Source organism: Rhododendron vialii, chromosome 12a (assembly GCF_030253575.1).
Source record: "Rhododendron vialii isolate Sample 1 chromosome 12a, ASM3025357v1".
In the NCBI taxonomy this organism is placed as follows: domain Eukaryota; kingdom Viridiplantae; phylum Streptophyta; class Magnoliopsida; order Ericales; family Ericaceae; genus Rhododendron; species Rhododendron vialii.
In genome coordinates, this window is record NC_080568.1 from 5194842 (window position 1) to 5209456 (window position 14615).

Genomic DNA, 14615 nt, shown 5'->3' on the forward strand with positions numbered 1-14615 from the left:
TATATTTTAGGAACAAAAATGCCCCCATGGCACAACGGGGCCCAGACTGGAATAATCAAACGAATGGACGTACTTTCTAGCATAATTAAGTGACAATTAAGCTATATATATTATTACGCATAAGAGCAAGGTTAATCAAACATTAGATACGTTACTCTGGGCCGGATAATTATTACATTAGATGAAAAAGGGGAAATCGGTGACGTACAAACGTTTGTAACGTCTATCTCAAGATTCTATACACAACGAGCTAAATAGGTAAGAATTCTAGATTCTTCAACAGAGTCGGCTGTCACAACCACTGTTATTTCATTGTTGCGATTTTGCTGAGGTCTCCGAAATCCTAATGGCTGGATGTGCAGAGGCCGAGAGAACAAAACCAGTTATTGACATTGAAAGAGTACACATTCTAAGAAACACAAACGAAAGAAAATGCAGAAGTGAGAAATTAATTACATGATTAGGAGGGGGATTTTCCTGCTTTATTATCCACCTGGAGAGGGTGCACTTCAGCTCACTAGTCCCGGTACCATGAATCTGCAAGCCCAATAATTACACCAACGAATTGTGTTACCAAACTTTTGCCACAGATTATTTCACACACTCACATGGACAGACAGACACCCGTGTAGAGAGAGAGAGAGAGAGAGAGAGAGAGAGAGAGAGAGAGCAACGAAACATGCAACTTGAAGAATAAGACCTACCTATGCGAATGGATGGAATATGTGCAATCTTGTGCCAATCTTCACCGCCCTTTTTGCATCTTTCCTTAAGATGAGGACAATCAACTATAGCCAAACGTTGAAGCGATGAAAGGTTACTCAGCCAATCCGGCAGAGATTTCAATCCCCCGAAATACCGAAGTTCCAAACTTGTCAAGGCAGGAAGGTGCTCAAGTTGATCAGGAAGAGACACGAAATCTTCCCATCCGTCATCGTACAAGGATAGAGTCTCCAGGGAGGTGAAATCGCAGCACAGTGTTGCGGCACTTGTGGAGGGCCAGGGGAAATATGTTGACTCCTCTCTGAATCCTAGCCACAAACTTTGAAGGCTGGTGGTGCAAACCAGCCCCTTCTCCCAACAAGTCCGCAATATCGGACAATCTACAACTTCCAGATTCACGAGGGATGTGAGGCTGCGTAATGCATCTGGATTAGGCGTAGTTAGCTTCGGACAGTCATTCAGGCGTATATCTTCAAGGGTTGGTTGTAGCAGCTCCTCTGGCAAACTTGAAAGCTCGGAGCAACGCCGGATTTGAAGATGTTGAAGGGACGTCCATCCGTTGAATGCTGCTTTAGTGTTGTCGATTGAACCCATCAGGTTATAGCAATGATATATGTCTAATATCTTACATAACGCTAGGTTTTGAAGCTGGTTTGGCTAATAACCCAACCCATCCATTTCAACTATCGTCATATCTCTTATGCTTTGTTTGGAACATGGAAAAAGGAAGGAAAAGTTTCAAAATGTTATCTTCCCTTGTTTGGATCGACAGGAGCGACAAAATAGAGTATCAACTATCAAGCATAGTGAAATTTTCGCTTTATTTTTCTCACATTTTTCTTCTTAATTTTTTTTTCTCTTCCCTCTTTTTTCACAAGTTCCAAACAGAGCATTACGAATTTACTTCTTTTTTTTAACAAATCTTCCATTAAAGTACAATGTCTTCAATATCTAATCTATCTCTACGAAGAACAATTTTGTTCACCCTTGCTAACTTTACCTGCATTCTATGTTCTATATTGAGGGTCCTGATTTGACAATCGAAACTGCTCATTTTGACATAATTGATTTGTTAGGAGATCAAGAAAAATATTATTAGTTCAATCAAGGATCCGTATGTACTTGATCAAAAAATATAGTTCTTGGGTGTATGTCTGGATAGAGCAAAACTAGATTTTTCTTAATAGTGGCTCATAATGCCACGAAAAGTACCGTTGGTGCCACAAAACTTTGGGTTATTTGACAATTTTACCCTCATTTAATCCTTTGTCAATTTCCTCCCTCTTTGACGCACTCTCTCAAAAATGCATTTGCACATCTCTCCAACCCAGATTCATTTCACCCTCTAGGCCAAGTCTCATTCTTAATCAAAGCCTTTGAATTTAAATGGCTCTGAAATTAGAACAGGAAGAGGCACGAGACTTTAGAAAATGAATTAAAGAAATGATGATTCATTTCACCCAGATTCTTTTTTCTCTATCCCATTTGTATCCCCATTAAAAGTTGAAAACTGTTAGAACTGTGGCTCATATATTGAGTATGAAGAGATACTAAAAAGTTCTAGAAATAGACCAGTTGCCCTCACTCTGCTTTGTTCGGGCAACTGGCCCATCATGGGTCCAGCAGAATGGGTTGGGGGGCCCCTCGCGGTATGGTACAAGGGTATGTTTGGGATGCAAGCCAAATACCGGATTATGGTTAGGATAGAATAGGTATAAATACTCTATGTTATAAACCCTGTTTTAGACTGATTGAATAAAAACAACAGCCGCTCTCTCGCTCTCGTGGACGTACCCTGTTTTGGGAAATCACATAATTCTGTGTGTTAATTTCTTTACTATTTTCTTATACCCGCTTATTGTGTGTGTTTTGGTCCTACAAAAACAAAACGGGAAAGGGATGTAGCTTTGAGGACAAATATGTAATTTTACTATAAAAGCTAGTAAAGTTTTGTGTGAATTGTGGCATTATCGGCCTCCTTTTTTTTTAATCAAGTACTTAGTGATATTCGATAAAACTGAATGTTTGCATAAGAAATTTAATTTTACAAAACAAGCGATTTTAATTACAAAAACGAAACAAGCAACATATATATCATAAAATGACTGTAAAGTTACCCTCACTAAAGGTGGGGATGAACCATAATTGCTCTTGCATGTGTGTGCCGAGCTAGATGTGCTAGACCTCATTTCTTGGAAAAGAATGGTAAATACAGCAAAATGTAACAAGTGACGGATCAATGTATAAGAACTGACCTGGGATGGTTATCAACTTGGGGCATGAGGTGATGTACAACTCCCGGAGACGGGGAAAGAACTCCAGCATACTCATGTCGGCAAAAGCGGGCAATGATGGTACGTCTGACCATTCTTCTAACTGAGGCATATCAAAAAGATGGAATTCCCTCAGTGCTGGAAATACTCCTGCTATCGTTGCCCCACTACTACGGCAAATATCGAGAATGCCTTCATCTGGTCCATAAAATTCGGGACCAATACGCTTCAAGTTATGCAACTTCCACATTTTGACTATCGCAAGATGCGGAAGGTGTCCGAGTGCAGGGACTTGCTCACATAACCTACAGTCATTTAATTCGATCTTCGCCAAATATTGAAGCGAGCGGGCATCTTTACTCATCCATGATGCCAATCTTCTTCCTCCAAACTTCATCAGTCTTAATCCCTTAACATTCCGGTGAGGTTTGAGTCCCTCCAACACCTCCTCATGGTTATTGTTGGAGTTTCTAAGGTCTCCATCCCAATACAATGTCAACTCTCGAAGTTCATATTTTTCTGACATTTTAGCCTTCTCTGCTTCTTCCTTGTCTTTCACGTATTGTAGATCCCAAACCTCTAACCTACCTCTTAGCTTGCTTAAGTTACCCAACTCTTTGATTCTATGGCCACTCTTCTTGCCCACAACAAAGAATGGTAATGTTTGCAAAGATGTCAGCTCCCCTATCTTCATTGGCATCAATTTTCTAGTTTCATAATCATTTTCAAGATATAAATGTCTCAAGCTAACCAAGTTGTGGATATCTTTTGGAAGCTCTTCCAAAGACCTTGGTAGATTAAGTGTTTCCAAATTGTAGAGCTTGGTAATAAAATTTGGGACTTTCCTAATAGAAGATTTAGAGATGTCAAGAAACCTTAAATGTATGAATTTGCATATTGAACTCGGCAACTTGGAGCCTGTTAACCACATGGCGCGAATACATTGAAATTTTTTGGTGTTCTCAGGAAGATCTCCAGTTAAAAATAGTGACCTTAATTTTCCAATGTTTTCTTCCGAAATATCTAACCGTGTTTCTTCTCTAAGAAACAACGACAGATGCTCAACATCAGGATTATTCTTCACCTCACTAGCTTCCAAAGTCAAACAATTACCATTTGAGACATGAAGTGCAAGATCATGTACAAGGTCATGCATCTTGCAAGCCATGGTATTGTTGTACTCATCATATTCCACTTCTTGGAATAATGAATTGCGCAATAAAGTATTAAAATACTCATTGCCTAACTCTTCCATTCCCACCTTACTTCGTGAAGAAGGTTGGAGATATCCTAGAGCCATCCAAAGTTGAATCAACTCATCCTTTCTAATGACTTTGTCCTTTGGAAAAATAGAACATACTGCAAAAGATCGTTTCAAAGATGGTGATGGTAAATGGTCAAAACTAAGCCTCAATATTGGTAGAATTCCATTTTCATTTTCGAGTGATCTCCATATTTCACTCTTCTCGATGGACTCCCATTCTTGTTCATCCTGCTTCGAGTACAGTAAACCTCCTAACGAGTTTATCGCTAATGGCACACCCTTACACTTTTTTACTATTCTTAGACCAATATCCAATAAAGTTCGAGTTTCGCTTGGTCCTCTATTGGAAAATACTTTTTTCCTAAACATTGTCCAACAATCAGCTTCCAAAAGTGGTGTTAGCGGATGGGTGCACAACGGGAATGTTTGCATTGCTAATACGACTTCCATACTACGCGCAGTAACTAAAATTTTGCTTTCCTTAGAGCCGCCTATTCCTACCAAAGAATTTCTCAGGTCCACCCATAAATCTGGCTTTGTGTTCCATACGTCATCTAATACAAGCAAGTATTTTTTCCCATTTAGTTTTTGCCTAAGCTTTCTCACTACCCCTTCAATGTTGGGTGTCTCACACTTATCTCCAGTAAGAGATTGCACCATCTCATTCAATAACCTTCCTACCTTGAAATCATCAGACACACAAATCCAAATTCTCTCCTCACTAAAATTCTTCAAAACTTTTGCTTCTTTGTAAACTACCTGAGCAAGAGTTGTCTTTCCTAGCCCCGCCATGCCAACAATGGCAATGACAGGTAACTCACCTTCCATGTCAGAGCTAAGTAACATATCGACCACTACCGAAACATCACCATCCCTCCCCACAACTAGTGTATCATCTATAAAAGGTAAAGTCGTCCTGAATTCCCTAGGTTCAACAATAGCATCGTTGAGTTGCTCACCTGGTTTAAGACCGATATCATTTGCTGCTTTACAAATTCTGTCTAAGAGTATATTGATGTCATTGACCTTATTAGTCATCTTGAAACGAAACAACAATGGATCAGAGAGTGCAAACAAATCACGCACCTTGTTCCTCTTCCGGTTTTGTACCTCAATCTTTCTTCGAAGAGCTTCGTAGGCCAATTCATCCAGCACATTCTCAGCATGGCATATTGTAGCCTTGAGTTTCTTTAGCCACGCCATCATAGTATGTGATGTTATTTTCCTGTTCTCAGCATCAAGTAACAAAGCCTGAATGATTTCTAGCCTTTCGCGGAGTTTTTCAAGGTCTTTCTTGAAACCCCATGCCAGATTAATCGGATTGTTAATCTGATTGGTTGCTAGGGAAAGCAACCCATACAGGATTCCCTTGGCTACAGGGATGAGCAAAGCCTCGGCCATGGTTTTCTTATGAATTGGGACTTGATGAAAAAATGCTTGGTGAACAATTAGCAAGACAAGAATACAAGAGCAAAGAGAAGAGGTGTTGTGATTACCACAGATCGAGGACAACTTTTTCATGGGGGATATCAAGTCTGGCTTATTTAAATGTTTGATGTCTTGGAATTGCCAGCTATTTTAGCTTAATTATTTTCCCAATTATTTTTGTGAAAGCACAACAATTATAGTTGACGATTCCACTTTCGCCATTGACTGAAATCACTTTCGGCTAGTGGGCATATGCCTTTTTGTGTCATTTTTCACATTTTTTAACGTCTCTCTGTGAAGTTTTCAACTCTTTGAATGAGTCAACATAAACTTTGGGCAGTAAATTCCCACGATGAAAACTTCAATATTACGTAAGTGGACTGGAGTGCAGTTGATATCTCTTTTATATTCTCATACTCCCATGCAGTTGATGCCTCCCTTTGAATTTTTGTGATTACTTTTACGATTTTGTGGCTTACTTTTACAAATTTTGTGATAAAAAGACGGCTAAAGGTATTAAAAAAAACACAGCTCTAGGTTACCATTTTTGTGGCTTATTTTTATGAATTTTGTAACTCATTTTTATGATTTTTTGTGGTGTTATTTTTGATTTTTTGTGGTTCAAAATACAAATTTTGTAGCTTACTTTTATGAAATTTTGTGGCTCAAAATATGGAGGGCACACCTTGCACCCTTTTCTGGGGGTGTTTACTACAGCTTATCTCCTAAATTTTTTTCAAGACCAAAGTTGGAAAACTAAAGTTGATTGTCCTAAACAAAGTTAGGCCAAAGTTTACAAAATGAGGTATGAAAGATTCAAAACATAGCATTTTCTAGCACACTGCTAAATCATCTCGTTGCTAGTCCTAGTTGATTGTCTAAGGTGCAATACCTCACCTCTATACGCAAAACATTACGATGTCTCCAGATCTAAGACTAGCTCAGCTATTTATTAATCTTTGAAGCAAGAATACAGAAATTAAATGGATCTAGGGCATGATGGCATTACAACGAAAAGCACGCATCCCAAGGTAAGTCGGCACCCACACTCTCCGACAATCGTATACCACCCTGGGCCCAAACAGACCAAAACAAGTAGGCAAGAAGCATACCATAGTTCAGTCAAAGACAGAGAATAAAATGGAACAAAGTGAAACTGTTACAAAGGAGGACAAATCCCTCAATTTGACTCAATACATCAACAATCCTTATAACATCTCAACATACGACTCATCAAAATATTTGTACAACCAACACCCTAACAGTATCATCAGCAGCAGCAAGCCAACCATATTTTCAACAGAACAGCACCACCTTCCAACAGATTTAGTTTCAGTGATAAGCAGCTCCAGATCCACTTCCATTTCCACCAGTAGATCAGCAGAAAAACCAGCTTTAAAAGCAGCACAAAACCAGCACTAAGAGCAGAAAAAACAATGCTAAAACCAAACAGAAATAGCAGCCAAAGAACCAGTACTAAATATTGATGCGCATTATTTCTAGCATCATTTCGGTGAGATCAGACACTGAAGTCCTAGATCAAAAGCTTCACTTCGACCTACCTTTGCAAAATATTGATTTCAATCAAGAAGTGCTCAAATCGCAAGCTTATCGATTTCTGGACAATTTGCAGTTAACCAGCAGGCAAAACATTCTCAAACAATTTGAACAGAAACAACGAATTCATGCTTAAGAAAATAAATATCTAGAAAAGTGTTAGAAAAACTATTTATGCACGAGAAAGACCCTTGAAATCCATGTCTTACCGAGAATTTGTTAGATAGACTTGGCATATTGCGCTGTCTCAAAGACATGGGAATCAAAAACACCTAGAAATGGAGCAAAAAAAATGAGGAAAAAAAGAGAGAGAGAAGTCTCATAGCTATTTTGATCACTAGTCTTACAATATTAAGACGTACTAGTGCACTTTAATTTGATTCTCAGGATGCGTTATTTACTGGACCTTGAGGATTTTCACTTTGTACACTCGTTCGCAGAAATCGGGACCTAAAGATGTTCGGTTTGGCACATGAACGGGAGCGGACGATTCCTCGACTCTCCCTTTTCGGGGAATGGTTGTAATCACAAGCAAGTGATTGAATGAGTGGGGGGCCCCGAAAGCACATGCATCCGAAGACTGAAATTCGCTGCCAACCCTATGTCTGGTCAAAATTCTGAGAGGCCACATAGAGCTTACCTACGGCACCTGGCTTCTCCGGCACGTATTAGCTTAGCTGCGCTTAGTGCTCAGTGAATAGGAGAACGGGTTACTTAAACCATTTCAATCACAGGATTTAAATACATGTGGAGCTAAATAGCTAAGGACTACTTTCTTCAACAGAGTCCGCTGTCACAAGCCCTGTTGTTTCATTTTCGCGGAGGTCTCAGAAATCACAACGACTGAATGTATACGACCAAGAAAACAGACCCACTAAAACTGCCATTGAAAGAGTACCTAGTCTAAGAAACGCAAACAAAAGATAATGCAAAAAGTGAGAAATTACATGACTGGCAGGGTACTTTCATGCTTTATCTGGCATGGAGAGGGTACACATCAGCTCAGTAAAATCGATCCCATGAATCTGAAAGCCCAATAATCACAAAGGTCAGATAACATTTTCCATTGATTATTTCACGCACGCACATGGAGAAGAGAAACATAGACACCTGAGAGAGAGAGAGAGAGAGAGGCAAAGACAAGAACTCGAAGAATAAGTTAACTATTTGAATAGATGCAATATGAGCAATCTTGTGCCAATCTTCGCCTCCCTCTTCACATCTTTCCTCAAGAAGGGGACACTCATGTACTTCCAAGGATTGAAGTGATGAAAGGTTACCCAGCCACTCCGGCAGAGATTCCAATCCACTGAAATGCTGAAGTTTTAAACTTGTCAAGGCAGAGAGGTGCTCAAGTTGATCAGGCAGAGACCTGACCTCTGCCCATCCCACTAAAACTAGATACTTCAGGGATGTGAAATGGCACCATGGTGATGATGCAGCACTTGGGGAGGGCCAGGGGAAAAATCTTAACTTCTCAGTGAATTCTCCTATATGCAATGATTGAAGATTGGTGGTGCAAACCAGTCCCTCCTCCCAATAACTCCATAAGATTGGACATTCTTCAACTGTCAGGTTCTTGAGGGATGTGAGGCCACGTAATGCTTCTAGATTGGGCGTTTTTAACTTTGGACACCACTTTAGGCGTATATCTACAAGGGTTGGTTGTAGCAGCTCCTTAGGCAAACTTGAAAACTCAGGGCAACGTTCAATTTCAAGATGTTGAAGGGATGTCAAGCCGTTGAATGCTGCTTCAGTTTCGTTAGTTGGACTCATCAGGTTATAGCAATGAGACCGATATTTCGAACTTCTCAAGTAACGCTAGGTTTTGAGGAAATAACTTAGCTCATCCATTTCCCCTATTGTCAAATCTCTTATGCTTTGTTTGGAACATGGCGAAAGGAAGGGAAAAGAGGGAAAGTTTCAAAAAAAAATCTTCCCTTGTTTGGATTCAGAATTAAGTGGAGAGAAAATGGCAAAATAGTGTATTAAGTAGAGTGTAATTTTCCCTTTATTTTCCTCACATTTTTCTTCTTAATTATTTTTTGTTCCCTTCCCACTTTTTCCACAAGTTCCAAACAAAGCATTAGGGACTCACTGCTTTTTTTTAGCAAATCTTCCATTAAAGTAGCAATATTTTCTCAATCCACATCTACCTCTACAGAGAGAAATTTTGTTCACCCTTGCCTTTGGTAAGCGTAACTTTACCTGCATTCTGTGAGCTAATATTGCAGGTCCTGATTTGATGATCAAAACTGTTCATTTTGGTATAAATTGATTTGTTAAGAGATCAAGAAAAATATCTGTTCAATCGAGGATGAGTAAGTACTTGTTAAAAAAATATAGTTCTTGGGTGTATAACTGGATAAAGCAAAATTTGATTTTTTTTCATCGAGTACTTATCGATATCCGATTAAACTGAATTTCCATGGTATCTTAACAAATTTATTCTTATACAATGAACGATTTTGATTACCAAAATGAACCCGCGAAATATCTCATAAAATGTGTCTAAAGTAACCCTCACTAAAGATGAGGGTGAACAAAAATTGCTCCCACATGTATGAGCAGGGACATGCTGTACTGCATTTCTTGGTAATTATGGTAAATACAGTACAATGTAACAAGTAATTGCTAAATGCATAACAAATCACCTGGGATGGTTATCAACTTGGGGCACTTTGAGATATCTAACTTCTGAAGATGGGGGAAGAACTCCAGCATTCTTGTGCCAACAACAGGTAATGATGATACGTCTGACCATTCTTCTAGCTGAGGCATATCAAAACGTTGGAATTCCCTCAATGCTGGAAATACTCTTGCTGCTGCCCCACTACTACTGCAATTATCAATAATGCCTTCATCTGGTCCATAAAACTCAGGACCAATACGCTTCAAGTTATGCAAACGAACCATTTTGACCATTGCAAGATGCGGAAGGTGTCCAAGCACAGGGACTTGCTCACATAATCTGAAGTTAGCTTGGTTAATCTTCACCAAATTTAGAAGCAAAAGGGCATCTGTAGTACTCATCCATGACGCTAATCTTCTTCCTCCAAAATAACGAAGTATTAATCCCTTAACCTTCCGGTGAGGTTTGAGTCCCTCCAACACATCCTCATGGTTATCATTGGAGTTTCTAAGGTCTCCATCCCAGTACAATGTCAACTCTTGAGGTTTAGATTTTTGAAACATTTTAGCCTTCTTTGCTTCTTCCTTGTCTTTCACATTTTGTAGATCCCGAACCACCAACCTACCTCTTAGCTTGGTTAAGTTACCCAACTCTTCCATTCTATGGCACTCTTCTTGCCCACCACAAAGACAGGTAATGTTCGCAATGATGTCAACTGCCCTATCTTCATTGGCATTAACTTTCTAGATCCATATGAATATCCAAGATATAAATGTCTCAAGCTAACCAAGTTGTGGATATCGTTTGGAAGTTCTTCTAGATACCATGGTAGCTTTAGTGTTTCCAAATTGTAGAACTTGGTGATAAAATTTGGAACTTTCGTAATAGAAGAGCTAGAGATGTCAAGAAACCTTAAATGTATGAACTTGCATATTGAACTTGGCAACTTGGAGTCTACTAAACACAAAGCGCGAATACATTGAAAATATTGGGTGTTTCGGGGAGATCTCCCGTTAAAAATAGTGACCTCAATTTTCCAATGTTTTCTTCCGAAATATCTAACCGTGTTTCTTCTCTAAGAAGTAATGACAGATGTTCAACATCGAGATTATTCTTCACCTCACTAGCTTCCAAAGTCAAACAATTACCCTGTGAGACATGAAGTGAAAGATCATGTACAAGATCATGCATCTTGCAACTTGTGATATTGTTGTACTCGTCATATTCCACTTCCTGGAATAACGAATTGCGCAATAAAGTATTAAAATACTCATTGCCTAACTCTTCCATTTCCACCTTACATCTTGAATAAGGTTGAAGATATCCTAGACCCATCCAACGTTGAATCAACTCATCCTTGATAATGACTTCATCCTTTGAAAAAATAGAACAGTATGCAAAAGATCGTTTCAAAGATGGTGAAGGTAAATGGTCGAAACTAAGCCTCAATATTGGTAGAATACCATTTTCATTTTCGAGTGAACTCCATATTTCACTCTTCTTGATGAACTCCCATTCTTGTTCATCCTGCTTCGAGTACAGTAGACCTCCTAATGAGTTTATCGCTAATGGTACACCCTTACACTTTTCTACCATTCCTCAACCAATATCCAATAAAGTTGGAGTTTCTCTTGGTTCTCTATTGGAAAATGCTCTTTTCCTAAACATTGTCCATCAATCAGCTTCTGATAGTGTCGTCAACTGATGGGTGCATGACGGGGATGTTCGCATTGCTAATACAACTTCCATACTATGGGTGGTAACAAAAATTTTGCTTTCCTTAGAGCCACCTATTCCTGCCAAAGAACTTCTCAGGTCTACCCATAAATCTGGCTTCGTGTTCCAAACGTCATCTAATACAAGCAAGTATTTTTTCCCATTCAGTTTTTGTCTAAGCTTTCTCACTACCCCTTCAATGCTATGAGTCTCAGACTTATCTCCCGTAAGAGATTACTCCATATCATTCAATAACCTTTCCACCTTGAAATCATCAGATACACAAATCCACATTCTCGCACATAAATTCTTAATGACTTTTGCTTCTTTGTAAACTACCTGAGCAAGAGTTGTCTTTCCTAGCCCAGGCATTCCTACAACAGCAACGACAGGTAAATCATCTTCTACATAAGAACCAAGTAACATATCTACCACTACCTAAACATCACCATCCCTACCCACAACTTGTGTATGATCGATAAAAGGTTGACTCATCATGCACTCCCTAGGTTCAACAATAACATCATTGAGTTGCTCAGCTGGTCTAAGACCAACATCATTTGCTGCTTTACAAATTCTGTCTAACAGTTTATTGATGTTATTGACCTTATTAGCCATCTTGAAATGGAATGACAATGGATCAGAGTGGGTGAACAAATGGCGCCCCTTGTCCCTCTTCCGGTCGTGAACCTCAATCTTTCTTCGAAGAGCTTCATAGGCCAATTCATCCAGCACATTCTCAGCATAGCAGATTGCAGCCTTGAGTTTCTTTAGCCACGCCATCATAGTATGTGAGATTATTTTCTGGTTCTCAGCATCATATAGCAAAGCCTGAATAATTTCTAGCCTTTCGTGGAGTTTTTCGAGGTCTTTCTTGAAACCCCATGCCAGGTTAATCTGATTTATTGCTAGGGGAAGCAACCCATTCAGGATTCCCTTGGCCGCGGAGATGAGCACAGAAGGAATCATGGTTTCCTTATGTAAACAGAAATTGGGACTTGAAGGAAAAAATGTTTGGCGAATAATTAGCAGGATAAGAATACAAGAGAACGGAGAAGGGATGTTGTGATTACAACAGCTCGAGGACAACTACTACTCCTATCATATGGCGGCAGATTTGAAGTCTTGATTATTTTTATGGTCAATGTCTTGGTCATTGCCGGCTATTTAGCTTATTTTTGTTAATCAGGGAGAGTTGACCATATCTTTAATAATCTCATTAGAAGTTGAATCTGGGGAAGAACACAACCCATAATTGGTTCAGATACTCTCTCAATGTTTCTCTCCCAATATGGTCCTTCAAAAACTCCAATCGAACAGCGTCAGTAGTGAATCTTGTTTATCACAGTAACTTCTAATAGCAAACCCTACTGCAAGCTTATTCGTGCAATGTGCAAGAGGTCGATTGTTTGGGGGAAAATGGTCTCTTGGACCAACTTTGTCCAGTTTTCTAAGACTAAAAAGCAAATCTTTTTCCTTTTTTTTTTTGTTTGTCATTCGCTTCTCTAATATGAAATCTTAAAGGGAAAAATACAAATTGAAACCAGGGGAGAAAAGAAAGCATACGTTTCGAGCAGTCCACTGAGCTTGTCCTTCAGTTTAGACAACGTACCCACAGAAGCTCGGGCACCCTGGGTTATGATTTTTTAGGGCTTTGATGTTGAGATGACGAAGAAGTGTGTCATTTTAGTATAGTACAAAAAATACGAATAAATTTCAAAAAAAAATATTTCAAGTGCAAAAAATGTGAATAAATTACAAAAAAATTTCTTCAATATGCCACATCCATTTTCTATTTTGAAGTTTTAGAGATTGGTTGGATATGCACTCAGAGGTCAAAATTAAGAAGTGATAAAAGACACAATGAAATGAGCCAATTTCTAAACAATAAATTGGGCTAATTTCTATGTGTACATGTAGATAGATATTTAATCTAGCGTCTTGCCTGCTCAATGAACGTGAACAGAAAAAACATCAAATCTTTCTCTTGTTGCTTCTGCGTTAGTAGGTTGGCATGTATGTTTCTTCAATTTTTCTTCTTTTTTGGCTAAAAATTAAGAAAAATTTCATGACAATAAAAAAACAAAGATAGAAAAAAAAATTAGTTGGTAATTACATTCTTATAATATATAGTATAGATATAGTAGAAAACACACTTTTTTTTATAGAAAAAATACAAAGTCAAGCAAAATTCCACCATAGCCCACTCACGTTCATCTTCCATTTGCTTTTGGTTTTCCCACTCCACAGTGAAATGAAAAAATCTCAAACTTCCCCTTGCATTTTCCCTCACGTTAAATATCTAAAAAAAAAATAACATCGATGAGAGATAAAAACATAAAAAAATATTGTTGTGCTTCCGTACATGGCACGAGTAATGCTATACGCATATACCCATGTGTAGAACACCGAGAAAAATATATAAACAAAGACCTCTGGATGGTGATTGAATTAAGAAATCAAGGTGGCCGGCAACAGTAGCTATATATATTCTAGTGGTAACATGCTGGAGATAAGGACGAAACACCAATGCAAAAAGAAAAGATTTATGCATACAGATATACCTACACCAGTTGAAAAGGGAAGGCTCTTGTGCACATATACACAAACAAAGTCTAACAACGGAAACGTCACATCAATCACGACGGTAGAGTACAACCCATGTAAGAAACTCACATCATAGAAGAATATGGCAAAATCTTACATGTTTAGTAAAATTATATATTTTTTCGATTTTTAGAACTTGAATCATTAATTTCTGAAATAAATGTTAAATAGTTTATATATATCTTGTTAATTGCCTCAAGTATTTGTTGAATTTACTAACATTGTGCCCAGAGAGCTCGGGCACACTGGGAAAGATTAGGGCTTTGATTTTGAGAAGGTAGGGATAAGTTCTCAATGAAATTTGAAAGATTTGATCAACCTCTTACGCATATCTAATGGACCAATGGATCTGATTTTTTGCAGGGATACCCTTAGGCAACATTGACTAGGAGAAAAACTTGTTTATGGTGAGACC

General features: G+C 38.6%; 3 protein-coding genes and 1 long non-coding RNA gene across 6 annotated transcripts in view; 1 reads left to right on the forward strand and 3 right to left on the reverse strand.

The window, feature by feature from the left end:
* Nucleotides 1–92: 92 nt before the first annotated feature.
* On the reverse strand, nt 93–5776 carry LOC131310226 (putative disease resistance protein RGA3). Of its 2 annotated transcripts, XR_009195148.1 has the most exons (4): nt 2979–5776; nt 705–1289; nt 457–537; nt 93–350 (listed from the first exon to the last, which is right to left on the reverse strand). XR_009195148.1 is itself a non-coding variant. In XM_058337138.1 (3 exons), exons 1-3 carry the CDS (start codon nt 5659–5661, stop codon nt 518–520), a joined length of 3288 nt encoding a protein of 1095 aa, XP_058193121.1. In that variant the 5' UTR covers nt 5662–5776; the 3' UTR covers nt 93–517. The 2 variants fall into 2 exon arrangements, 1 of the variants encoding a protein (XP_058193121.1); XM_058337138.1 differs by having other exon boundaries at nt 93–537.
* A 929-nt stretch (nt 5777–6705) lies between these two features.
* Nucleotides 6706–14615, reverse strand: part of LOC131310228 (putative disease resistance protein RGA4) — a 103685-nt gene continuing 95775 nt past the window's right edge. Inside the window, exon 3 of one of the 2 annotated variants that reach the window (XM_058337141.1) lies at nt 6706–7651. The gene's annotated coding sequence lies outside the window, so the exon portion shown is untranslated. Of the gene's footprint in view, nt 7652–8150; nt 8271–14615 lie in introns of those variants that run through there. The other variant, XM_058337142.1, reaches the window with a different exon arrangement.
* Nucleotides 7565–8057, forward strand: LOC131310229 (uncharacterized). The gene is made up of 2 exons (XR_009195149.1): nt 7565–7669; nt 7923–8057. It is a non-coding gene; the product is annotated as an uncharacterized LOC131310229 (long non-coding RNA).
* Nucleotides 8248–13277, reverse strand: LOC131310227 (disease resistance protein RGA2-like). The gene is made up of 2 exons (XM_058337139.1): nt 9900–13277; nt 8248–8993 (listed from the first exon to the last, which is right to left on the reverse strand). The coding sequence occupies exons 1-2, from the start codon at nt 10534–10536 to the stop codon at nt 8248–8250; spliced, it is 1383 nt and encodes a 460-aa protein (XP_058193122.1). The 5' UTR covers nt 10537–13277.